Here is a 26,870-nt window from a genome sequence, read left to right as displayed (position 1 = left end):
GAATCTCAAGCAGACTTCCTGCTGAGCGCAGAGCCCCATGAGGGACTTGGGCTCACAACCCGGAGATCACGACCTGAGCCAAAAGCACGAGTTGGGTGCGCCATCCAGGCACCCCTCACCTACTCTGTTGGTGCCTGACCCAGGGATCATCGTCTAAACTACTTCAGATCAAGCACGATAGCAGCTAGGACTAACACTTGACATGGAGCCCGAGGTGTGAGGTGCATCTCCCGAACAATTCCCCTTTCTTCTCATAGAAGCACCAGCACTGCGTTTCAAATAAAACCACTCCTCCCTCCCTCTCTGCTCATTCCTGAGGCCGCCGCAGAAGTGAGCTGCGATTTCCCAATAGTGTCCTGAGCCAAAATGCATGAGGACACATAGGAGCAGATCCAGACTTGCTGGCCCCACAGAGATTACACAAAGCTTGGCCCAAAACATGGAATAATGCACGCATGAACGAGGTGCTGAACATTCCATCGATGGCCTGTGTGTCAGACGCATGCTTGCATTCCCACAGCTCTGACTCAAGGCCCGCTCTCCAGGCCTTCAGTCACACACAGGTTCCGGGCTACCGAGAAGACACACACCAACAGCCTCATCTGGCTCTTGAGCCTTCTGAGGACGAGACTGCCGTCTCTCAAACCTGTTGCACCTCCCACATCTGGGCCTTTCTGTGTATATATTCTTCCACCAGGATCGGTCACACACACACACACACACACACACACACACACACACACCCAGAGTAAATTGAAGATAAAACACAACTCCCATAAACAGGAACTTTATTAAACTAGATGTTACATAAAAGAACATATAAATGGACCTTTAAATACATTCAGTTCATCTTAAACAAATTTATATAGAAACTTATTTACATTTCTCCATTATATACTTAAATTATTTTTCCAAGCTTACTACCGATAAAAGGTAATAGAATGATCACCTGCTCATACAGATGCATACACATAGGGTCCACAGGGCTGAGAACACCGCTTCTCAAGACACTCAGCTTATTAGATTTCAAAGCAACAGCACGTTCTGAAGTGCTTTCTTTTGAGGACTTTTGACGTAAGGCCTCTGCTATGGAGGTGCTGGGGGTTGGTTCGGAGAAGCTCGTCCTGGGGTAGATGGGTCCTTGGTTGTTTATAACTCGGACTTTTGGAGCTGCGGGGACCCTTAGAAACCATCACTGAGGCCATGCCCCCACTTCTGCAGATTGGGGAACAGAGACTTAGGGAGACGGAGTGATTGGCCAAAGTCACATAGCATCAGCGACAGAGCAGGGACTGGGACCCTGGTTGCTAGGATCCCACCTGGAGGTCCTGACCCCATCACTATCCACAGACTTTAAGACTGATTTACTTGGGGCGGGGGAGGAGTGCACACGAATGGGGCGAGGGGCAGAGGAAGAGGGAGAGAGAGAATCCCAAGCAGACTCCGTGCTGAGTGTGGAGCTCAATGCAGGGCTCTATCCCATGACCCTGAGATCACGACCTGAGCCAAAATCACGAGTCGGATGCTTAACCAACTGAGCCACCTAGGCGCCCCACTATCCACCAACTTTTGACCTCTTTCATCCATTTCCACCCACCCACGGGCCCTATGTTTTGAACATTGCTGTCTGAACGGTTAAACATATGATTTCTTAGGCTTTTTGAGATGGTGAAAAACAGTGCAGGATTCCCATAACCATCTTTGTGGGGCCCAGGAAGTATCTCCCCAAGGCCATTTTATAAGAGGTTTTGTGGTCAAGTGCCTTACTTCTTTAACCATAAAGTTTACCGTTTCAATTTAGCTGACTTATGGAAGCTCACACTTCCAATTAATTTGGATGGAAGGCAACATTATACACGAGGAAGATTGTAACATCAACCACATGGATTCGCTGAAATCCAACTACCACTGTTGGATCTAAAATAAGGTTTCAGTAAGTGACAGGCAGGGAGCAACTTCAACGAGAGTTTCAAGAATCCCCCATTTCCTAGTCTCAAAAGGAAGTCATGAAATGGGCAGTGAGTAGAAACAGTACATGTTTTCTCCTTCCTTTTGAATAAAGCCTGACTTTTACTTTTTCAAAATTTTCCTGATGATACAAATTCTTCTGAAAGCAGGGGTTTGGGTTTTTTTTTTTTTTTTTTTGTCTGTTTTTAAAAACTTGATTTGGTTTTTCAGGATTTAAAAACCACTGTACCAAAGGAGACATGTCAACATTAAGAAGTATCACCAGTGACATAGATTACAGACTCTCCAGGTTCCAAGTCGAGTTAGCATGAGAAGGGCTGGCTGCAGGCAGAAAGAGGGAGGGAGGGAGAAGACTGGGAGACAGAAGGGTTTATTCTTCCCTGTAACTAGAGCGAACCCAAGTCATAGCAGCCTTCACTCAGTTTCACAACAGATACACAAATGGGAAAACACAGAAGGGGAAGATGTGCTCAGCTGAAGAGCCCAATGCCTTTCCACGAAGACACGGCACTTCTAAGTTCGGGAAGATGCGGCACTCTGCGAGGGGCTGCTCACGGTGCCTGCCCTGAACATACAGGAGCGTCCAATTTACAACCACCAGTCTCACCTTCCCTCCTGCCCACACACAAACCCTCACCCAAAGTCACACACAGAGAGATGAGCGAGGCAGAGAGCCTTCGAGGAGACGGTGCCAATCACAGAACACCCAGGGCTCGTGGAGAAGTCCAGTTGCCAGCAATGGACAGTGTGTGGGCAGGTGGAACCCTGAGGCCAGGGAACACAGGAAAATAAAAATGTCTTCATGTGAAGGGTTTTGTCTTTTTTTCCTAGGAGTCATTTCATTCTGCGAAAGGAACTAAAACACTTAATTTTTATAATATTAAAAAATAAGTTTGATACATAAAAACTGGCCAAAATTCTTTAACTCCGTGGGTAAGACTGTCATCTTACACATCTGCGTTGTCGTGGGGTCTCGGCTTTGGGAGGGGGTTCGTCCAGGGTGTGTGAGGGGGTGCCAGCCGTGACAGCAGCGAGTGGCCGTCCAGACTTGGCACTTTCCAGTAGGAGCGCGTGTGGCAGCGGCAGTCCGCAAGCGTCCGGACTGCACTGCCCGCGGATCACCTGACGTGGAACAGACATTCGGCGTCGGGCCTTCACAGGGGTCAGTCCTCACGTCCGACTTCACTTCCGTAAGGGACCGAGGATTTTCCCTAGCGTGGACCGATCCGAGTTTTTCAGTCTGAGGGAGGCCGTCTCCCCAGCCCCTCGGCCCTTCACGGCGGCCTCTGGGTTGGCACTGGGAGCCCCAGCAGCCTCTGGACACTTTTTGGGGGTGCGGGCGCTACTGGCCCGCCGCAGGGTGCTGCTGTCCTTGGGGGCGGCATCCTCAGGGCCACCCTTCAGCCTCAGCTGACGCTGGGACACAGTCCGAGTGATGCCGGGGGCTTTGGCCACAGGAGAGGAATCTGTTCTCACGGACCGAGACGAGGAGGCAACTGTGTTTCGGGCAAAGCTCGGCACGGGCGGCGGGACACGGGGGACGCTGGGGGGCGGCGGGGACTTGGGCTCCTCTTTGGGACTCTCGGGGCCCTGGGAGTTGGAGCAGCAGATCTTGTTTTCATCGGGCTTCTGTCTGGGGACGTTCCTGAGGGGCTTGGCGCTGGGCTTCTTGAGAGAGCCCCTCTGCTGCAGGGGGGGCTCCTTCCCCGATCTGGCGCTGCTGGAGCCCACGCTTGCTCTGGCCAGCCTCTGCTCGTCAGCCACCGTGGCCCCCGCCCCCGTCGAGGACCGCCTGGGCGACACGTCCGAGGTCCCCCGCACGGAGCTCCGGTGCGACCAGGGCGCGTCTGTGCCGCTGGGGGTGTCCCGAGGGGGCCGCTTCCAGCCCCCCACACCGCGGCTTGACCTGGAGATGGGCACGACTTTGCGCATGCTCTCATTCTCGGAGGCGGTCAAAGTCCGCACCTGCTTGGGCGCCGCCCCCTGGGCCCCCTGGCTCCTCCGCACACTGGCGGGCTTGGAGGCCCCCTGCGACGCCTCTTTGAGGGAACTTCTCTTCGGTGCTGTCACATCCTTCCCTTTGGCGGGTCTGTCCCTGGGAAAGCTGTCCTTGCAGGAGGGCTGGCTCTTCCCAGAGACTAGAGCAGAAGTCTCCCCAAGGGGGCTGGCAGTGGGGTGAGAGGAGACCTGGCTGCCTGTCTCCCCAGCCCCAGAGGACAGGGAGCCATCCCCCCCGCCCCCCTCCCCCGGCTCGGAGCAGTCCAGGGTCAGCGAGCAGTCGGTGGCGTCGGAGACGTATAACAGAGGCCCGGGGTCTTTGCTCTCAGGGTCACTGCTGCCCACAGATACTAGAGCCTTGCCACTAGGTTTCTCAGGGGCAGCCCCGTCCCCCTCCAGGGCTGGGCTGGGCCCGTCTGCGGCATCTGTGCCCACAGGCATCAGGGCACCACGGCTGGTACCGAGGGACTGCACGTTCCTATCCCCCCCAGACACCGGCTCCGCGGGGCTGAGGTCATTCAGGGTCAACCGCGGCACCTCCTCTGGGCCCTTGGATCCCTGGAGGTCGAACTGAGCCAGCCCTGTCACCAACTCGTGCTCCTTAATCCCCAGAGCTAATGGCGAGAGCGGAGGGGACCGGGCCGGGCCCAGGCCCAGCGGCTCACTATTCCTCTTTCGGAGGATGCCCACCCCACTGCGCCGAACTCGGAGCAAGGGGGACGCAGCATCCTCAGGCCTGGGGGCCGGGGGCTGCTGGCTCGGCCAAGATGAGGGTGGCTCAGGGGCCCCCTCCTGGCCCTCTGAGGCCTCGGAGGCCTGAGGTCTATGTGCTCCGCTGGGGTCCTGGGCTCTCGGGTCCCCAGGCTCCATCCAGGCCAGCGTGGGCCGGGCCTGCCGGGGGCTGCTCCGGGGCAAGCTGTTGAATTTGCTGGGCTCCTCGGGGCCACCAGTGGAACTCTCCAGGAAGGTCAGCAGCTCCCGGTCAGCAAAAGCGCCCAGGGAAAGACGGGAGCGGCGGGTGTTAGGAGGTCGGTAGGAGGGGCTCACGGGCCTGGCCTGCAGGAAGGTGGGCAGGTCCTCCGTGCCCTTCTTGGTCAGCTGCTCCACGTCGTTCTCACTGCTGCTCCGGCAGAATCCCCCAAGCTCCCCTGCTGCCCAGGAGCGACGCTTCTGCTCCAGCTCCTTCAGCCGCTGCAGCCGCCTCAGCTCCTGCACCGCCCGGTCGTGGTTGTCCTGAGGGAGGGGTGCAGAGAAGCCCCAAGATGCATTACACCCGTGGGACCTGCTCCCATTCCACAGCCCGCTAAGACCCCAAGATACAGGTATGGAGGACAGCCTGGGTCCTAAGCTTCACCAGGAGAGACACTGCGTGTTTGTAAGCCGGTGGGCGTGGAGACGGCTAGTTCTCCCAAAGCTGCCTGCAGAAGGCCCCAGCAGTCTAAGGTTATCACTGGATCCCGGGGCCCAGCTTCCAGCTTTCTGGTCAAGGCACTGCGCCCTAAGTGTGGCCTGTGATCCCACACATGCCTGCCACCTCAACTCCGAGGGAACGCAGCTTGGCTTCTAAGCAGTGCAAGACAGAACTGACTTCCGGGGAAAGTCAGTCAATGGCAGGGGAAAAAAGGGGGGGAGCCCGAGATCGTAGCTCCCTGTTGCACCTGTGTTGAATACATTTGCACACGCGCACGCACGTGCTGCACATTCTACGTGACGATTTGGATGCATTAATATGTACCCAAGGTATTAAGAGATGCCAGTCCAATCTCTGTTCTCTGAACGCTCCCTGTACGGAAACACCAGAGAGGCCACGGTGGCTCTGCCCCTCATACCTCACTCCCTCCCCACAACCAGCCAAGAGGATTTGCTTTACAAATCCTTCCACCACCCTTCCCGCTCCAAGTACCCAGCCCTCCCCCAACAAAACCAAACCAGAACAAATGCACACACTAAAGCACATTTACCACCTGGCTGTGCACTTAAAATACAAACATACTTGTGGGGCGCCTGAGTGGCTCAGTCAGTTAAGCGTCTGCTCAGGTCGTGATCTCAGGGTCCTGGGTGGAGCCCCACATCAGGCTCCCTGCTCAGCTCAGCAGTAGTCAGCTTCTCCCTCTGCCTCTGCCCCTCCCCCCACTTGTGTGCATGCTCTCTCTCAAATAAAAAAATCTTTTACAAATATATAAACATAAATGTGTCACCATTTATGGTGGATCTCACAACCCAAATCTGTTACCGATAGCACTTTTTATTTGGAAATCAATTTCCTCAAATGGTGGATTTCCCTTCCAAGTTTCTGTGAGGCTCTCTGGCTCTGGCTGGGGACATGTGGCCCCTCCTGCAGCTCTGGCCTGGCCTCTCCAGTGTCCCAGGTCCCCCAGAGCCCCTCCTCCAAGGCTACCTGGGGTGGGGGGTGGGGCCAGCTCCTGGGGCGCTCAGGACAGCTGGGCCGGCTGGGCCGAGAGCATCACACAGATGGCCTCTCGGGCCTGCGAAATCCTGACAGGGAGTGAGAGCCTCAGAAAGAGCCAATTTGGCCTCTACCACCCACTACCACCTCCCACTGCTGAGCTCACTGCTTGGACAAGGGAGAGGAAATGTGGCCACAGACTTACTTAGCCTCCTTCTCTTAGCTGGAGAGAGAAGAGGGGTTGAGAACTCAAGTCACTCTGGCCTACTCAGGGCCAGAGGGAAACTTGTTGAGTCCCTCAAAGATTCAGCTATGGGCAAACCTGCAGGGAGAGGGATAACTCCCACTATTTAGTTCCTCATTACCACCTGAAGTGAAGGGATGTTGTTTTGTTTTTAATTGACAGATGAAAGTTGTTTCTGCAAAGCCAAGCAACCCAGAGTTCTCTGGCTCCTACACTGAACTCAAGAGATTACTGGAACTGGAGGTTGAAGGGGCCGAAATGCTGCTGTATCACTCAGACAGCAGCAGACTTCTAACTACTTGAGAATTTCGAAGCCGGCTCTGGTGGAGGATAACATGGTCTGCATGGTGCCAACCACCTGGCAATGACCATGGTGCTTGGAACAGGTGAGAGAAGGCCTTCCCATTGTCCCACCGCAACAAAGGGTTCCCTGAAAGAGGAAATTCTTTCCTGGGGAGGGGGCTGGTGAGGAAGACATTCAGGACCTTCAGAGAGATTTGCTAGTATCCTGGCTGCCATCATAAATAAAGCTAACACAATGCATTCAGGGCAGCAAAGCAAGTGTTGGTACGAGCAGCACAGCGGAGGCCGCCAGAGCTAGACTTCCGGTGATGGGGAGGCAGAAACTCGGCCCGGGGAATCCCAACCGAGAGCCCGGCGGTGCTGCCTGCGCCAGACTTTCCTGACACCGTGGAAATGCTGAACCATCTTTCTGCCAAGGGCAGAGGGCCAGGTCTGGAAGAGGAAAAATAAAAATCCACACCGCTCAGAAAACACGGAGATGCCATGAGCCATACCTGAACAGCTTTGTTGAATTTGACACAAAAGTCTCTGAATATCTGAAGGCACTCGTCCAGTTTCATGGTTTCTTTGTCTTCGCAGAAAAAATCTATGAGGGTGTGGGCCTCGTCCTGGAGCTCTTGTTTCCAGCGCTCCAGTTCCGTCAGCTTTTCCACGGCAAACTGCGGGAAAACACACAAGCACACGCTGGAGGAGACAGGCAGCCAAGGAGGCGCCCCGCGCGCCGTCTGTGCTCCCGGGTTCAACTTCAGGTCTCGGAAAAGGGAAGGCTGACAGCAAGTCCAACATACTCAGAGCCAAAAGAAAAATATTTCAACCCAAACAAAGCCCTGGGGAAAGCAAGATGAACTTCTGTGTGAGGCCTGGAGGCCACCAAAGAGACTAGAGAGCTTTAATCTACAGAAGGCCACGGACAAAATGGTCAGCTTTAATGTCCCTGAAAAACGACACAGGTGTAAAGCTGGTTTTATTAAGGGAAACTCATCCTACATCTGTTCTTCCTTCTCTTAAAAGCGAGTCTTACACTGGCCAAGGGTCCAATTCAGGATGTCAGGAGTCCCTCGTACTGACGAGCCATCTCTTGAGAGGGAGTTTAAACCTCATCTCAAAATGATCTGTCTCAGGGTCAGTGTCACCCCCACAGGACGGAAGCCCCCGTGCATGGACAAATGCCCCAGCCAAGGCTTCTTAACCAGGGTGCTTACCCAAGTCAGCCTGGAAGCACCGTCTACAGTCCAGGCTTGGACATCACCCATGCAATTCATCATGGCTGAGGTGTAACGACCACTAATGCTGTGTTACAACTCCCAGAAGATTCTGAGGAGTCCCCATGGTTCCTAACTACTGTCCTCTACAAACCTTCTTCTTCATGTCTTTACTTTTCTCGTAATCCTTCCAGGACAAAGTCTCTGGTGCCTCTATAGATTCAGGCATCGGTTAAGTGCCTGCCTTCGGCTCAGGGCATGATCTCGGGGTCCTGGGATTGAGCCCCGTATCACGCTCCCTGCTCAGAGGGGAGTCTGCTTCTCCCTCTCCCTCTGCTCCTTCCCTGCTCATGCTCTCTCTCCTCTCAAATAAATTCTTAAAAAAAAAAACAGAGAGAGTCAGGTACCACAACAAAGTAGAAAAAATGAAAGACGACTGCTTTCCTCTGGTGAGCTCCCCAACCCAGGCTGGGATCTACGAGGCACACAAGCACCCTGCCCTGACAGCAGTGTGTGGCATTTCCTGCTGAGCTGAAAAGAGGTAGCAGCAGCTTAGAGAAGCCACAGCCCCGTGAGGACTGAGCATTTGGGATCACACTCAGGTCTCACGTTACTTTCTGTTGCACTGGGGAGTAAGGCTTACGTGAAGAAGGAATGTATGAAGTACATTACTTTGTAAATCACACATATCATGTTTTTAAAAAGGCTTATATTTGAGAAACTTCCTTGGAGCGGAGGGACAGGCCTTGGAAAGGTGACGTTAGGGCCTGCCCACCCTCGAGGAGTGGAACTGCTGCTAAGACGTACTTGGGGAGCGAAGAGCGATTCTGAGGAGACTCATCACCTCCCACCCACACCACACTCTCTCCCCCTTGAAGGTCCTTTTCTTACACCAAACACATTCAGGAGGTAGCAAGAAACCAAAACCATTTAGGAAACCGAATACCAGAGAAAGTAACCATCTGAGTCAGTAGCCCAAGGCAGCGTGTGCGTTCACGTTCTCTTATTCTTCACGGGGAGAAGGGTATTAATGAAAGGATAAATCTTTGCCTGTCATTCTTCCACAGGGAAAAAGATGGATTCCAGCCAAAAATAACTCAACTGCGGAAAAAGAGCACTCCTGACAAGAACCTACATGGGAGCTTAGCTCCACCTCCCGTGTCTCATCACCAGATCCCGTGGGGATGGAGAGAGAACCAGGAAGGAAAAACTTACAAGCCCCGCAGTCATCCTCAGACTCGGGAAAGTAAAACATTCTGAATATGAGTGTGGAAAATCACCAGGCTCACAGGCTTTCTGCCCAGAGTTAGTTTCTGCACAGTTAGGACCCCAAATGACAAAGTCCAAAGCTACACTGGCCAAGTGTAATGGACGAGAGATGGGCAGCCATGCTAGCAAATTCAACTTCTCACATCTAACTTGCCTGCTCCAGACCCAAGTTCCAAACCAATTTATTCGTTATTTCTTGCCCAGAGGGTCAGAATCCTGAAACAGATTTCCAAAGCCGTGTTCTTGTCTTTTTTCTCCTCAAAAAACGTCACTGCTTCCCCATGGCTAAGAGCACAGTCCCAAGTTTTCAGAGTGGCATTCAGAGTCCTTTGTGGCCTGACCCTACCCTCCCTCACAGAATTACACCCCCTCCCCTATATAAGAAGAAATTGAATATAAAAAAGAAAAATAAATAGCTGTGTGCGGACATTTTATTTACACAGATAAAAATGACCAGGAGAAAGCAGCATCCAGAGGTAAAACACGGTTGCCTGGAAAGCGCAGTCCAGGGGTGCGGCTGGGACAGAGCTGTTTTTCATCCTGAGCCTTTCTGTACGGCTGTGTAGCATGAAGTATTAATGTTTAATTTAAGAGCCAGGGAAGGAGACATCCAGAATTCTCATCTCACTGTGGGACGGGCCTTCTCCCTCAGTTTCTGGCTTTCCCTCATCTGTCTGCATGTGCTTACTGCAGAGTACTTTGTGCCCTACTGCCAGGTGACTGTGTGGTGGTGTCTGCTTTGCTGTTTCACTTCGAGAAAAATCTGTGCATGTTAAAGAGAGTATCTGTTTGGTTATAGTTGAAAGAAAATACAGAACACGTGTTTAAGAATAAGAATAAACTCCCACCAGAGCCAAACAAAACGTTTGCCGATGGAGCTGAAACGTGTAATATGTGCTTACGAGTCGACAAGTAAAAGCTTAGGTTGGTACAACCTTCGGGGCACACCGTTCCTGGCATCACGGGCAGCCCCGCCACGCACACCCCACCTCGCAAGGCTTGAAGCACCGAGACTTAAGGTAGCCGGCCACTTCCCCTGACAACTGAAAGTGTGAAAAGCTGCCACAGTTTTTTTTTTCAAATAAGGAAGATAAAAGAAGTATGTCAGACTCTGTGATTAGTGAGTCACAATGAGCTGTCACAAACATGTCCACTCTGCTGTTTTCTTGTTGATGTTATTCAGAGCAGCTCCTGACACACCCTGTGGGGCCGATGTATTTGGGGTGTTGATAGGCACAGCTCTCGTGTGTGCTCCCGCTCCCATTATAAAACCTGCCAAAACGCAGGTTGTTTCTTCAATAAAAACAAGCGAAGGAACAACAGCCCGAGTTCTCAGTGTCTACGATTTCTGGGGAACTACGTCCTGTCGCCCGAAAGTGTGCTTAGGAGGCCGGAACGCCTACACCGTGGTGAGAAGCACAACCTGAGCTCAGGCACCTGCTGCCAAGTGTTAGCTCCCTAGGCCAATACCGGTTCGCTGCAGCCTGGTGTGATGTCGTCGGCCGCGCGGTGACACGGAGGCCAGCCCTCCACAACCAGCTCACGTTCGGACCACACTCGACAGCCCCCGCTAGAAAACCAACCCCGTAAAGAAAGGGCACTGAAATCCACAGTTCCTTTTACTACTGACCCAGAGGAAAAAACATGAATGGGAAATAGCTGCCTCCCCAAAGCCGTGCGGACTGAACCAGCCCCGGCAGGTGCTGCTGAAGCCGAGATGAGAGAGACGGATGCCCATCACCCACAAACCTGAAGGAAATCTTCCATCTGCAGACCAAGTTCACCATCCCGCTGGATGTTCTCCCTCAGAGATCTCGTCCTGGTAACGAGCGAGTGCAGCTCTGCCTCCGTGTTATCCAGGGATAATCTACGAGAGGAAAGGGGACAGTGGGCAGGTGGCACGGGGAAGCCATGTCTCCTGCGGGGACATCAAACAAGACCAACTGCTGGTCAGACCTGGAAATGGAGGGCAGAGCTACTGTGATGGCATTTACCACATTGAGGGTTTCTGCCCGTTTTTTACAGAGTCCGTTTCTTCCTAGAGACACACTGGTTCAGAGAGAGAAGGCTGTACCCTTGTCCTTGTTGGGGAGCCTTGTAAAGCTGTCCATAAAGGGTCTGAACACCTCTGGGCAGGAAGCATTGCAAAATAAAAGCCAGCAGGACTCAGATACTCCCCCTCTCCTCTGGCACGAATACAAAAGCTCTAACTCACGCAAAGCCAGGCGGTGTAGACATTCAGGGCAATGAGGAGATACTAAGCAGACCTCGTGTTGCCACGGCCCCCAGAGTAGGCCCTCGGTCTTGTAGAGAGAACTAACACACAGCTAACAATTCTGCGAAGAACTGGAGGGACTGATGGCAAGGCTTTTGTTACATAAGTCAAATCAAGATTAGGAGAGCAAGAGTGATACTTCTGTCACTAGGTAAACTGAATAGGTGAAGCCTAAAATCCAAGGGGAATTCACTTAGCGAACTCCTAAGCTAGAATGCTTTCATGCTTCCATTGTGAATTCTGACATTTCTTCACGCAGTGACGTTTGCCACCTCCACTGGTCACTGGCACCCTCCTGTGATGTTTGTACTTCACCAGGACACTTCACCTTCCATTTCATATAAACAAACTTTACCGAACAGGTTTTTTTTCTAAGACAGTATCTCGCTAAACTTCCCCAGATACCTCTGACCAGAAATGTCAGCTCAAAAACTAACGGTTATTTCTCTCCATAGATATCTCTTAGTAACACCTCTCTACTGGTATAGATACTTCTTAGTAACATTTCTATACTAGTCAGAGGAAAAAATATTCCCACACGAATTTTAGAAATTCAAAACCAGGGGTGCCTGGGTGGCTCAGATGGTTAAGCGTCTGTCTTCGGCTCAGGTCATGATCCTGGGGTCCTGGGATTGAGCCCCACATCTGGCTCCTTGCTCAACAGGGAGCCTGCTTCTCTCTCTCTCTCTCTCTCTCTGGCAAATAAATAAATAAAATCTTAAAAAAAAGAAAGAAATTCTAAACCAGAACAGTTTATATCTTGTAAGATGCTCGTTCTTTGGGGGGAATAACCTGAAAATCTGTAAATGGCAACTATGAACTGTTCACAACTTTGGCCTCATAAATTCACTTTGGGACAGACATGTGATCTGTGGTTAGATGTTCAAAGTCAATAATACTGAGACACTGGCCAATGACAGGGCTTGGCTTGAAAAGCTATGGTTCGTGTATTTATGCATGGGGTTCACAGCTATCCTTATCGGGTATCATCACTTAGACAGCAAGTGTAGGACTTGACGTGGTTCGCTGGAGCCAGCTCGCAAGAGGCCCCTGTGGGTGTGGGCACCCCCCCCCCCACAACTTGCCACTCAGTGAGGCCACATTGGTGGCTTGAAATCTGCCACGATAGCAGTATTTACACCATGGAAATCAGCAAATGCTACAAATCAGGACTTCTTTCCGGGAAAGCTGGTTACCGAACATATACCACTGGATACATGGATACATACTGTAAATTTAAAAACATGGAACTCAAAATAGCTCGCGCACACAGATTATAGCCGCATTAAAACGCACATGTATACTGTGATCAGAAGCAAATTAAGTGATGTAAACACAGCTTTATGTTTGGTAGATACTTTCTCTGTAAGGCTGAGTGACTAATTTAAAACAAAATCCTTTCACAACCCTTGGTCCGGTTCCAACTTCTTCTAATGCAATAGAAAATAAATGTACCATGTTAGATTCTACAAGGAAATGGCCCTGGAAATTTGACTGATATATACCAACTCTCAAGGTAAAAGGCTGTGTTGTTTGAGCTCTATCTTTTGGGTGTGGAGGGATTTCAAGTTCTTAATCTGTATTGTTTTTACACTGATGATATTCATTAGAAAAGACTGCAACAGTGTTTTTTAGATTAAAAATAAAGATTAATTTTTCAAAACTCCCAAATTCCAAAGGTGCACACACACCTCTATGAGCAAATAAAAGGTTTGAAAATTCAACAAGACAAAACTTCTTAAAGTTATAAAATATTATAAAGTTATAAAATATTCAATAGTTTTCATTAAAAAGTAGTTTAGGGGCACCTGGGTGGCTCAGTCTGTGAAGCGTCTGCCTCCGGCTCAGGTCATGATCCCAGGGTCCTGGGATGGAGTCCCACATTGGGCTCCCCACTCAGCGGGGAGTCTGCTTCTCCCTCTGCCCCCTCCCCTGCTCATGGTCTTTCAAATAAATAGATCTAAAGAGTAGCCTAAAAAAAACCAAAACCCTGAATTCTCAGAATTCACTTTCAGTCTTTTTTGCTTACTTAGCAGCCTCTTGAACATGATGCAATTTTTCAGAAAAGTTTAGAAGAACGGCATCTTTCTTTTGGGCTTCCTAGAACAAAAACAGAATTTTCTCTCACTATATGTATAAAACTGGAAGGAAACAATTATCTCAAGGCTGAAAGGAACCTTAAAGTTCTTGGTTTTAGGCTTGATACATTCGAAGTGATTCGCTGAAACATGAACTCTGATATTCTCAGTAAGATTTACCAGAACTGCTCTACTCTCAAGATGTATTTAACTTCTCAGAGCGACCGATCCTGACGTGAAATACAATTCATGGGCACACACACTCAATGGAAGTGGGTGGTGGCTTAGCAGGGCCCATTGTTCCCGAGAGAATCCAATAAATCCTGCTTAAATACCACCCATACCTATGAGTACGCCTTTAAATGACCGAGATGCCTGTAGCTGTTACACCAGTTTGCAAACTGAGTTTAATCAGAAGCTGCAGAAGCCATGGAAGCGTTTGGATTCTTCCCCTGTTCAGGGGCTACAAGGAGGGTGGATAGGAAGGGAGCAATTACCAACTCTGGAAATGCACACCCCCCTCTCTGGGTAGGGACTGAGTTACACAGAGCACCCGGCTACTTGGCTCCAAAGGGACTGCCAGAAGACCAGCTGTAAGGCACACGGGATAAGAACACAATTTCTGGTTTCAATGCCCTGAAAATGAACGTTCAAATGAGCCCTGAGTTCAGCAGGTCCTTTGTCTTCTGAAGAACGCAGTAATAATTGTGTTACTCACGGAGAGCTTGCTATGGGCCAAACACTGAAGGAAGCACTTTATGCAATGATCCCCTCCAGCCCTCTTGGTAACCTGTTTTGAACTATCCCTAGCCCCGTGATTAGAGGCAGAAACTGAAGGTCTTAATGTTTAAGTAACTTGTCTGCGGAAGTACAGGTGATAAAGGACGTGTCAGAACCCCAGTTGTCCTGTTCTGAAGCTCACACTGGAAACCAGCCCGGCTCCCTCCCCAGCTCAGAGCTGCATCTGTGTGACCGCTGTCAAAACAACAAAGGTGATCCAACGAAGGAAAAACAAAGCAGTATAATTCGTCATTTGAGATAATTGAACGACGACAATGGTCGTTGGCTGTTCTTTTCCTTTGTAACTGGTTGTTTTGGTAACCCAAAGCCCCAGTCAGAAACGGAGTGACAGGATGCAGACCCCAAGCCCTGTGCTTGTGGCAAGGCACCCCGACACAGAGTTCACAAAAGGAAACAAATGGAATGCCCTGGCCCTCTCTCTACACATCACCAGTCACAAATCTAGTCAACCCAACGCTGGGAAGGTCTCGGCACCCAGGCCTCTGCTTCCCACCCCTGTGGCCATGACTCTGACTCTGAGCTCTTGCCAAACAGAGCCAACTTCTGTCAAGAGCTGCCCCATTTCTAGTTCTCTCTCCTCTCCAGCCCATCCTCCATATTGCCTTATTTTCCTAAAAACAAAGCCAACCCGGTCAGGCCATTATGCTTTGCAAAAACTTCCGTAGGCTCCCCATTGCTAAAGCATGAATCCAAATTCCTCAGTGTTTAGTTCCTTCCTAATCGGGCTTCCCCAACCCTGACCCCTGCCTCCCCCAAACCCTCCACTTCCCTCCTATCCTACAACCCTAGGCGCAGCTCAGCTCAGCTCAGCTCGGGAATCTGCACAGTGCTTCTGCAAACAGAGCCTTCTCGGAGTCCACCACGTCCTTTCCTATCTCTGTGTGATGCTACCTAATACTGGGGAAAAACCTCCCCACCTCCAGGGAGGATTCACACTCATCCTCTCTGAGTTCACCACTTCCACATACCTGTGCAACAAAGTGCAGAAGATTCATCCCAGGTTTGTTTGCTTTTGTGTCTGCCAATTTGAGCAAAGAAGACAGTTTAAATCCTACTGCATTGCCAGCATACCCTCCCTAAAGAAAACAAATCAAAAGAAAAAATATATACATATACCTCTGGACGGACAAATCAACGTAGAAACACAGTATTTTAATTTTTTTGAATTTTACTTACTGCATTCATGATATTCCCTGCCTGCAGCACCAAGTGTAATATTGAATGTAGCTCCTCACACAACATCAGCTCTGCCAAAAAAGAATACACCACGGTATCTTCAGCTTAAATGCACACACCAGCCACCACATCCAAGTTCAAGGGGGCCCGAAGCGAGCTCTGACCCTAAACCGCGTATCAAGACTGGAAAACACAAACCGAGCGGCGCGTTCTGTGGTGTATCTAATGAGCCATTTGCGACTGGCAATCCGTGTCCTGGTGTTTAACTGGGAACCAAATACGTACGATGCTTCAGTGTCACAAAACACTTCAATAAGGAAAAGTTTCCAGGAGTGGAAAATGCAAAGGCCTTATGAAAAGCAGCACTGTGTTCCGGTAACTGTGTTATAGGAACAAACTTTTTCTCAGCAATTCTTTATTTTTTTTCCCTTTACATCCACTAGTTTTTGAGATTATATTTATAGAATATGAAAACTAACAGAGAGCAACATTTTGCTCAGTCCACGAGCTATGAGGAGATAAAAAATAAACAGGCTGGGATGACATGTAAATAATTTGCAAAGCACTAACCCTTAGGGGCCAGGCACCCAGAGACTCTGTCCCATTTTATTCAAAACTACACATTTCATTTGGATTGGCTTAAAGGTTACAAAGCAGCTTATCATTGTAATATACCTTTAAACTAGTTCTTTAAACAAGAAGCTTCTGTACACATCTATGCAAATTAACAACGTTAAAAACTGTTCATGTATTTCAAAAGCTAAGAGCAAAGTTTGATGATGATTCAACTGACAGTATGTATAGATCACAAGAAGCTACCTATGATTTTTTAAGTTCCTATTCTCCAGTAAGTGTGGTATTACTCTCAAAAAGTTACATTTGGATCCCTGCCTGCGTTATGTTATCTAAGGCGGCCAGTATTTGAAGGTTAACCAGATAAGAAACGTTTCCACCGTGCCCACGAATTTGCACGGCTCAACACGCGATGCGAACAGGCGGCACGGCCCTTCCAAAGTTGTTCCAATAGCCCTGGTGTGTGTAGGAAGAAATTTTAGAAGGCCTCCTTATTGAAAGAAGAAGAATTGCCCTTAATTCTTAGTCTCCTCTCTAAACTGAAGAAAACACGATGGGTTGCAGAGCAAAACTTTATCTCAACACAGGCCAGAGCAACTACACAGGAAAATCAAATAGGAATCAACAGCTCTATAATAACTAGAAATCCACCAAACCACCCAGAGGAAATCCGGCTGGTGCTGAAAACCCTGGAGAATGTGAGGGTCAGGGAGCGCCAGAGACTCTGCTTTGGAGACCAGGAGTGCCCGCACATGTGCTAGGCCTGCTGGCTCAGCGCCGTAAATGCCTGAGGGTGAAACCCCATCACGATGCAGGGAGACAGGAGAGCAGCTCCCAAGAGTCTACCCAAGCTGGGCAAGCAAGTCATTCAAAGAAATGGAAATGACAGACTTGCCCCTCTCAAATGTAAACAGTCCACCAGGAGATAGAGACTTGAGGGGAAGCAGGTGGGAGAAGACAGCAGAACCATCAGGAACCCGCAGAAGGGTCACACGACAGATGCTCAGGAGTCCAGAGGAAAGGAGTGATGCTTCTGGAAAAGCAGGTCCTGGGCACCGGAGTCCAGAGGGTGGGAGGAAGGATGCAGCTGGCCTAAGGACTCAGGCTTCGAGCACACACGCGCGTGCACACACACACACGCATGTTCACAGACACACGCACGCACGTTCACAGACACTACACACACTGCATGTACACGGAAAGCTGAACAAGAGTGAGCTGCAACCAGCAAGATTAACTCTGTAGCTTGGGGTAACAGAAATCTTCTTTTATGGGAGGATAATATGCTAATTAATTAATTGGTCAATTAATCAATTGATTAATTATGAGGAAAGTAAATGGAAATAAGCCTTAATTGTCATCCCAGGTAATATCTCATTTCCCTTTTTAGGGTGTATCAGAATTAGGACTTTGCATTTCTCGTTTTAACTGAATAATTTGTTTTAAAAGAAACTCCCACCAAACTGGCACAGCCATTATGGAAAATAGTATGGTGGTTCCTCAAAAAATTAAAAATAGAATTACCATATGACCCAGTCATTCCACTACTAGGTATTTATCCCAAAAATATGAAAACACTAACTCAAAGGGATACATGCACCCCTATGTTTATTGGGGCATTATTCACAATAGCCAAAATATGGAAGCAACCCAAGTGCCCATCGATGGATGGATGGATGGATGGATGGATGGATGGATGAAGAAGATGTGGTGTATACATGCAATGGAATACGACTCAGCCATAAAAAAGAATGAGATCTTGCCATTTGCAGCAATATGGATGAACCCAGAGGGTATAATGCTAAGTGAAATAAGCCCGTCAGAGAAAGACAAATTCTATATGATTTCACTCACGTGTGGAATTTAAGAAACAAAAACAAAGAAAAAAAGAGACAGACAAAAAAACAGACTTAACTCTAGAGAACAAACTGGTGGGGGGGCTACAGGTGACGGGATGAAGGGCGCATTTACCGCGATGGGCACCGAGTGCTGCGTGGAACTGCTGAGTCGCTGTATTGTACATCTGAGACTAAGATAATACTGTGTATTAACTACACTGGTATTAAAAATTAAATTAATTTTAAAAATGAAGAGAAGAATGCTTACTAAAAAGAATAAAAACTAAAATCAAGTACTAGCACAAAATTAATAAAAACAAATCACATGAAGCATCACGTATCCACTTACCTTTTGTAGCAGTTCTGAGAATTGTAATGTCTGTGTACAGAGAAGAACAAGAAGGTAAAAATTCCTTCTTTAGCACCATGGCTTCAATCCGAAGTGAATAGCTGAAAAATCGAAAGTAAAACTGTAGCATTTGATGTCACGGATTTTAAAACCTTCCTCTGTAAAGAACAGTGATGTCATCTTACTTTGGCACTTGAATCAAGCAATGCAGAAAGGAGTCTGCCAGGGACAGCTTGGACACATCTCCACTGAATGTTCTCAATTTCTTTATCTAAGAGACAAACAGAAAAGAGGATAGAGGAAAAAAGAAACTGTGATTAAAATGTAGCATTATTTTAAATTTCCTCTTAGAATCCCTGTAAGAAAGTAAGATTTCAGTGCTAAACTCAAATTAATAAAAATGTAGACCCCATAAAAGAGAGAGAAGGAAATCATCACATCTGTTTTTTGAAAGAAGAAAAACCAAACAAATGAGGAGAAGAGCTGCGTATGCGTGTGGGTATAAACAACCTCAATCAAACCGGAGGATCGGAGCCACAGGAATCTTCAGGGAGGTTCCTGAAGGGTCAGTTCTAAAGATTAAATTTTCTGTAAGTTAGAATCTGGAAGGGAGATCACTGGGACAAGCAAGAGGACACTGGGTTGTCATTGTAACACAGTCTTCTAGGTCCCTAATGAAAAAAATCTTAACATTTTGGGCATCTTGGATATAAAATACTCAGACTGGGGGAGGGTTAACAGACATTTCTGTGGCCAAATCCCCCTCCACACAGAACAGCCTCACAGCAAGGGGCTCCTGTGTCCTGAGGCAGGACTCACAGGCTCTCCAGTGGGAAGAGAAAAAGGAAAATGGCTTAAGCAGCTGAGGGGTCAATGTCAAGACCTCTCCCTATGAAAAAGATCAGGTAATAAAACAGGATATACGTCAGATCGCATTTCGAGAACTTTTAGAAGCGTCCACTACGACCCCCACCCTCCATGCATACACCACAGGTGTGGGGAAAAGACTAGAAGGCCCCACCTACAAAAGGTAATAGGATTACTATTTTCTTCTGCTGTTCATTTTTATTTCCTTAAATGTTTACAATGAACATGGATTGCTCTTGTAAAAAATTAAACTCACTAAAAGTTATTCTTTCAACCGTAGCAAAGAAAAACGGGAAAGTTCTGACACAGAAATCCAACAGCAGGGGTGGGGGAATGGGATAGGCTGGTGATGGGTAGTAAGGAGGGCACGTATTGCATGGTGCACTGGGTGTTATACGCAACTAATGAATCATCGAGCCTTACTTCGGAAACCGGGGATGTACTGTATGGTGACTAACATAATATAATAAAAAAATCATTAAAAAAAAAAGAAAAAAAAAAAGAAATCCAACAGCTAGCAGGTGGGTTTGGAAGCAAAGAGAAAGTTCTCAAACTTCATGAGAGCCAATCAGTGCCTCCCTCATGCCGAGACCAGGACTGGCCCAATGGCAGAAACTTTTCTACACCCACCGTCATGGAGCATCTTCCAACAAGAACACGTTACGGTGCATCAGCCTACCTCTGCAGCTAACTGCTGCCAACGAGCACCTTCCGTCTTTCAGTACTCTTTACAAAGCTTACTCTCTTCCGTCCCCGGGATTATGGCAGGTGCCCGTAAGAACGACATGACTTTTCAGTGTCTTGAAAAATAGAAAATGCTACTTCAAAAACCCAGAGGAGGGAACATTTGCAAAGATCCAGAAACAAGTATCTCTATTAACTACCTGAAGATACAAAACGTCACAGCACAGCTACACATCCCAGACTTAAGGCTGATGCTTAAGGCTACATTTTTTTTTTTAATGGGCAGAAAATAGCCATTTATAGAATTGCATTACTTCCCCTACCTTTAGGGCCCCACACCGAACGTACCATTTTTAGTCATACTCAATTTAAGGGCAGATGGAATTTCTGCTTTAGCTAAACCCGAATCAGCGCCTAGCTGCTGAATGGAGAAAACCACAGGATGGGTCCTGATCCCTCCTGAACTGGAGTGTAGCAACTCACTATATATGGAAAGGGCAGAGTGAGGCTGTACCTTTTATAAGACCATCTATGCAGCATGTGCAAAGCTTCTGAAAATAACAGCACAACTTTCTGTCGAAAGCGTAAGGATAGGTCGTGCTAAATAAACTTGGTAGGTATTTCTATTAAACGTGCTCGACTGTAACGGAAAATGATTAATCTCCTTCACTTACATAAAGAACTAAAAATGTTTATGGATTTCAGGAGAACGGTGATGGAAAGATAGTATTTAATTTAAATGCCATGTCTACAGTTCTTAATTCCATTTCAAAACGAGACTTATGTTCATTAAGAGGGATTACTGTACCTTCACAGTGGTAGGGAGGTAAAAAAGGGAGGTGAGCAAACCCTGTAATTATTGTGCATTCTCATCATCATCAAAAAGCATTTATCACACATTGTTAGGCATAATTTTGTTGGCTGAGCCAAGTGACTCTCATTATGACCTGGTTGTGCCTGGTTTCTGTCCTAATAGCAAACAGCATGCTCCTTAAGCCTTGCACATTCCAAAGGGCAGACCTCCTTCATCCCATCTAATTCCACTCACATGGCCTCGAAGTAGCAAGATTTCCCACCAACAGACTCACCCAAAGGAAGACCCTGGGGCTTCCTCCCTGTCATCCCCCACCCCCAAGGGGCAGAGTTGGCATAGAAGGTTGGGATGACGTGATAAAAATGTCAGAGGAGGCAACCAACCTGCTGCCAGAAAGAACAGAATTTCTACCACCTTCCAGCCCTCTAACCCTGACAGGGACGCAGGGATGGGGCACCAGTCCCGAGAGAGGGAAGGGCTCGCTGGGAGCATCTGGGCTCCCTTCCACCATCCACCTGGCTCCTACTCCAGCCTCTCCCTTGTCCCCTCTCTGGCCACAGGAATACTTTTCAGGACAAAGAACCCCCTCCCAGTGCTTTTATTTCTGGGTCTGCCTTCTTCCTCTGCAAGTTTTAACCACGAGTTTAAAGCAAGATGAACAAACACGCCAGATAAAAGATTTGTGGGGAAGGGCAGAGAAATCCTGGAAACAAATTAACCTTCTGCTGGCTTGTCAGCTGAGAACGCATGACCGAAAAGGGCCGTTTCCGCTCCTACTTTTCAACATGCTGATAAGATTACCGTATCACTCCAGTGACACACCGGAGCTCGGCTCTGGAGCAGGGGCGATGAAAAGGCTGGGAGGCGGCGCGGTGCGAGGCGGGGTTTTGAGAACCTTTGCCCTTCCTTCCTCAAAGGGATGCAATGGAGTGCAGCAGAAGGAACTGTTCTGGGCTCAGACGAGTCACGTGCAATCCACCTTCCTCTCTGGCCTACCAACTGCGCGACACACCAGTGGAGTTCGAGCGAAGCTGCGTGAGCCTCAGTTTCCCATCTGTACCCTGAGGAGTATCTGACAACGTGGCTGGGAGGAGTCGACGCAAAAGGCACACAAAATCACCAGAGCTATGACTGAGTGGCTTTCTACGTGCCAGGCACTGGGCTACACACTTGAACACGTGATCTCGCTCGACTGGATTCTGCCCTGCCCAGTGCCTGAGCACGGGGACACACACAGTAAATGTGGAGTCCCTCCTTGTGCTAAAAATGAGCACAGAACATTACCCCACAGGCTTTAGCAACACGCAGTTACGCAGATACATGGGCATTTATTAACATCCCTCTGCCACATTCCTAAACCTCTCTCACGTGGCCCTGGCTCTGCCTTGGCCTCACCCCCATCCTCCACCCTCTACCCAAGACTCCAGCGCCCGGCCTCGGTCTGGGTGGTGCCAGGGGCCACGCAGCACTCGGGGCGAGGCCAGTGGGTCCCGGCAGCAGGCATCCATCCTGAGGTGGCATCGGCCCTCACCGAGATGCCCTCTGCCAGCACAGATCCCCGCGGTGGTTTAGGGAGGGGCGCCAAGAAGCCCTGGGGGACTGTCAGGGTGTTCCTACGGAAGGAAGCTCCCAGTTGAGTGTGGAGGGTGTGGTGAACTGAAGCCAAGAGTCGGTAATGTAAACAAGAAGTGTGACCAAGCTTGTCGGATATTCAGGCTGCGGATGACCCCGCAGCAGAGGGTGACAGCAGCAGCCGCGGCCCGGTTCAGGGGCTGGGACACCGTGCAGGATTCCAGCGCACTGTCTTATCCCAGCAGGACACTGTCTCCGGGCTGAGCTAACTGTCGGGGGGGGGGGGGGGGGGGCGGTGAGCGAAGGCCTCAGGGCAGCGCTCGGGTGGGTTTTAGTCCTCTTGCCCTTAACCTCCCCCCTTTGGGTTATACCCCCTCACAACTCTGCAACCTGGGAGGTATGACAGCTAAGTGGCTTCTTTGAAACATCGCCAATTCTTCCGTAGCCTTTGCGTCCTCTAACCACCTCTGAATTTAAAATCAGAAATGAAGACATGAGGAAAACCGGTACTTCATCTCCCACCTCTTCCCCACAGTACGAAGCTGGCAGCCTCCCTCACGCCTAACCTCCCTCTAGTTAGAGATTTAGGGCTTCCAGAGCACGTTCACACGCACTCTCCAGCGTGATCCTCACGTAAGTAAGCGATGAGGCCCGTTAGGAGTGGGCAGCAGAGCCAGTCCTGAGGAGGAGGCATGAAAAAAGCCCAAACAAGGGTAAGACTTCAAGAACGACGCAATCTTTTTAAAATCCAAATTAATTAAATCCTATCCATCCTAATTGAAGATTTTTGAAACTCTCATCCTCTACGTTAAAAAAAGACTAAGGACTGTTCATATATATATATATAAGATCCAGGGTAAATTATGATTTAACGTACCTTTCCCTCAAGACTTTAAGACCCTTTGCCGTCATTAATAAATGCTGGTAATTAATCTTGGCTTAGGTAAATTACACTTAATTTGCAAACAGAACACCTGACATAGAGAGGTGCAGATTATCAAATACACCTAAGATACTCAGTTACCTAGTAAGACCCTCGAGTGGTATTGCCAGTTTATCACTGATTGACATAAAAGAAAAAGTACAGGTATATATTCCTCTTGTTATTTATGGAATTGAAGTCAAATTCCATAAATTTAGTGTGGGAAGAGGAGCTGGATGGGGAAGAGAGGAACCAACAGTATGGATAAAAGGGTAACTTACTTTTTACTTTCTAAGATTCTACATTATTCAAATGTTTGCAAGCACATATATTCGTGTAATTTCTTACTGAATTTTTTCAGGGTCCCCTTTTTCAGAAATAAAAGGCAATATTACAATTTTATAAGACTTTATAAAGTCTTATTGTCCAGGTTTTTATTCCCTATCAAGCTCCCAACCATTCAATGGTTCAGTTAATTCAGTTCAAAAAAAAAAAAAAATCAGTAACTTTATATTGCAGTACCTACATTGCTATCACAGCAATTTTCACCTTTAAATACAGAGACAACATTTCTTAACAGTTTATCTCTCTCTCCAAAATTTTACAGCATCTTTAATCAAAAGTGGTTTCCTTTTGTGTGTGTAAAAAGTATACATATTTATAAAATAACCTGGGTACAGCCTCAACAAAAACTGTCATTGGTGATGAAAAGGAAACCAAATTTACTGAGGTCCCGTGTGCCAAGTACCACGCTCAATGCGTAACTAGGTTTCAGCACCCTGGCAATCCAGGGAGGCAGCCACCGGCACCCTCACTGTACAGGTGTGGACACTACGTTCACTGCAGTTAGGAAATTTGCCGAAGCAAGAGGACAGCTCCAAGTCAAACCTAGGTTCCCTAACTCCATAATGCATGCTCTCTCTACTAGGTCACTTTTTACTTGTATGTGAGAAGACTCTGGCTCTGGGTAGCAGAGTGCCCTCCCCATGTGAGTTCTGACACTGTGAAAAATATTGAGCTTTGATCATCACTGCGAACATCTAAAACTCATGTGCCAAATTCCTTACCTCCTCTGACTCCGGCAAAAGCTTAAGAAATTCTCGCAAGGTCTCTGATCCATAATGCTCATTCTTTCCTTGATGAATATCTTCTACAATGGACTGAGGAGACCTTGAAAAGACAATCAAGATTCCACTTCACGTTTGCTGGCGTGCCAAAGACACACAAGTCAGCAGACACTAAAACAAACCACCTCTACCCTTTTTCCATCCCGCCTTCTTCCCAGTCTGAGGGACGGATGCGCTTTGTCAATGATCACAGGAGCCCCACTGCCAGGGAAAGCGGGGATCCCGACACACCACCCGGAAGCCCCTTCACCCAGAAGCCCATCCTTGGGAATCCCAGAAAAGCTGAAAATGGCAGCAACCATGGGCGTCTTCTCCGGGAGGAGAAAAGCAATCCCCTTTGGTCGCATGAACTCTGGCGAGCCTCTCTGTTCCATGTTAGAATACTGCCATTTAACCACTGTCTTCTTTTTTTTTAAGATTTTATTTATTTATTTGACAGAGAGAGACAGCCAGTGAGAGAGGGAACACAAGCAGGGAGAGTGGGAGAGGAAGAAGCAGGCTCCTAGCAGAGGAGCCTGACATGGGGCTTGATCCCAGAACGCTGGGATCATGGCCTGAGCCGAAGGCAGACGCTTAACCGCTGTGCCACCCAGGCGCCCCTAACCACTGTCTTCTGACCAGTTCAACCTCCACTGAGGGGCAAAAGTATAAATGAATTGATACATTCCCTGGCATGACAGGCTTGAACAGACACCTCAGGGAACTTTGCCCATAATCCAAGCCATTAGGTTATGCTTTCATGCAGGAAAACAGCAGAGAGTGACAGGCACTTGCACACTCATCACGCCGTGTGTCCAAGGAGGATAGGCAGGTATGAGGAATGACTTTCGCTCATATTAGAAGCTGACTTTTCAGCTCAGCCACACCCGCAGACTGATGCTGACAGCGTGGGTATGCCTAAAGTTGCAAATGTGTGCAAAAACCTTACTTCTTAAATTGCTTAAGAAATATTCCAATGTTCATGCTCCGTTTTGCATCCAAGACAGTAATCTGGAAAAAAACAGACACATGTAAGACCATTACATATTAGAAGACTTGGAGGAAAGAAGAGAATTAAAACCTATCAAAATACAACACTAAGAATAACTTCCAATATGTAAATCTGGTTATTAATCGGTATACCTAATGCAGTTTTGCAAATATTAAAATATTATCATCTCCCCAAACTTCCTGCAATGATCTATTTCCTTAACTATAATAACTATACATTATCTACTTTAATCTTATAGAACTTTTTTTTTTTTTGAGAGAGAGAACGTGAGTGTGCACACCTGGGAGGGGGGACAGAGAGAGAGAGGGAGAGAATCCCAAACAACCTCCATGTTCAGTGTAGAGCCCGATGCAGGGCTCCATCTCAGGACCCTGAGATCATGACCGGAGCTGAAACCAAGAGTCAGACACTTAACCGACTGAGCCGCCCAGGTGCCCCGAATCATATGTAACTTTTAATGAACAATGTGTATTAAAATTTTTTTTAATTTAGCTAGTTCCTCTTAGAATAATATAGCCTTCATTTAAAAGCCCAAATTTGAAAAAAAGGTGTGTTAGCTTAGCCACATCATATGAGATTTGAACTAAGAAAGTAAAACGTAACTCAAGATATTGCAGAATCCCAAACCCCGCTTTAGAAATGTAGAAGGACCAGTACTGTTATTTTCAGAAGCGTAATAAAATTAATTTTTTTCCAAAAGAGAAATTTCTGTTCATTGAAAAAGAATATATATGTCCTTCAGGGGGAGGTAAGAAGTCTCTGATGTTTTATTTACTCGGAATTTAAAAAGGAAAAACTGGGGCGTCTGGGTGGCTCAGTTGTTAAACGTCTGCCTTCGGCTCAGGGCATGATCCCGGCGTTCTGGGATCGAGCCCCACATCAGGTTCCTCCGCTGGGAGCCTGCTTCTTCCTCTCCCACTCCCCCTGCTTGTGTTCCCTCTCTTGTTGGCTGTCTCTATCTATCTCTGTCCAATAAATAAATAAAATCTTTAAAAAAAATAAATAAAAATAAAAAGGAAAACTGTGTGCCATACTGCACCAAGTCAGAGATGCACGTTACCATCTCTGCCATCAGACGCAGCGTCTTCGATGTAATGACACACGGTGCCGTTCTCCCGGACTGTCAAAACCCAGATTTGGGTTGCAAAAGGTTTTAGCTCTCCAAAATTAATAATGGGGCAGGGTGTTATCAGACTAGAAATCAGAACCTTTTTTGGGCAGGAGGTGGGGAGGACGTTGTTATTAAATACAGAAGCCACTTCTTTCCCTGGAAGGGAATATTCAAGACGCATGGAGGAAAGATCACCTTCAAACTGCCGCAGGTTTTTTTTCATCCGTGTTTTGGTAAAGGGAGACTAGCTAAAACAGGAATGTTGTTATGATTCTCTTCCTTTACAAATGTATGTGATTCA

The 26,870-nt window shown here is 48.1% G+C and overlaps 1 protein-coding gene across 3 annotated transcripts in view; it reads right to left on the bottom strand.

The window, feature by feature from the left end:
* Positions 1–771: 771 nt before the first annotated feature.
* The window catches only part of FHDC1 (FH2 domain containing 1), a 39,971-nt gene continuing 13,872 nt past the window's right edge, over positions 772–26,870 (bottom strand). For all 3 annotated transcript variants that reach the window (XM_045798793.2, XM_045798792.2, XM_045798794.2), the window contains exons 3-12: positions 25,396–25,457; positions 24,408–24,510; positions 18,667–18,752; positions 18,482–18,582; positions 15,722–15,792; positions 15,514–15,621; positions 13,696–13,766; positions 11,141–11,258; positions 7,415–7,579; positions 772–5,199 (exon numbers count right to left, since the gene is read on the bottom strand). In XM_045798793.2, coding sequence (XP_045654749.2) covers positions 3,151–5,199; positions 7,415–7,579; positions 11,141–11,258; positions 13,696–13,766; positions 15,514–15,621; positions 15,722–15,792; positions 18,482–18,582; positions 18,667–18,752; positions 24,408–24,510; positions 25,396–25,457 — 2,934 coding nt within the window. In that variant the 3' untranslated portion in view covers positions 772–3,150. The remainder of the gene's footprint in view (positions 5,200–7,414; positions 7,580–11,140; positions 11,259–13,695; positions 13,767–15,513; positions 15,622–15,721; positions 15,793–18,481; positions 18,583–18,666; positions 18,753–24,407; positions 24,511–25,395; positions 25,458–26,870) is intronic.

Source organism: Ursus americanus, chromosome 13, assembly GCF_024610735.1.
Source record: "Ursus americanus isolate L20-20 chromosome 13, mUrsAme1.1.p, whole genome shotgun sequence".
In the NCBI taxonomy this organism is placed as follows: Eukaryota; Metazoa; Chordata; class Mammalia; order Carnivora; family Ursidae; genus Ursus; species Ursus americanus.
This window is presented reverse-complemented; position numbering and strand designations above follow the sequence as displayed.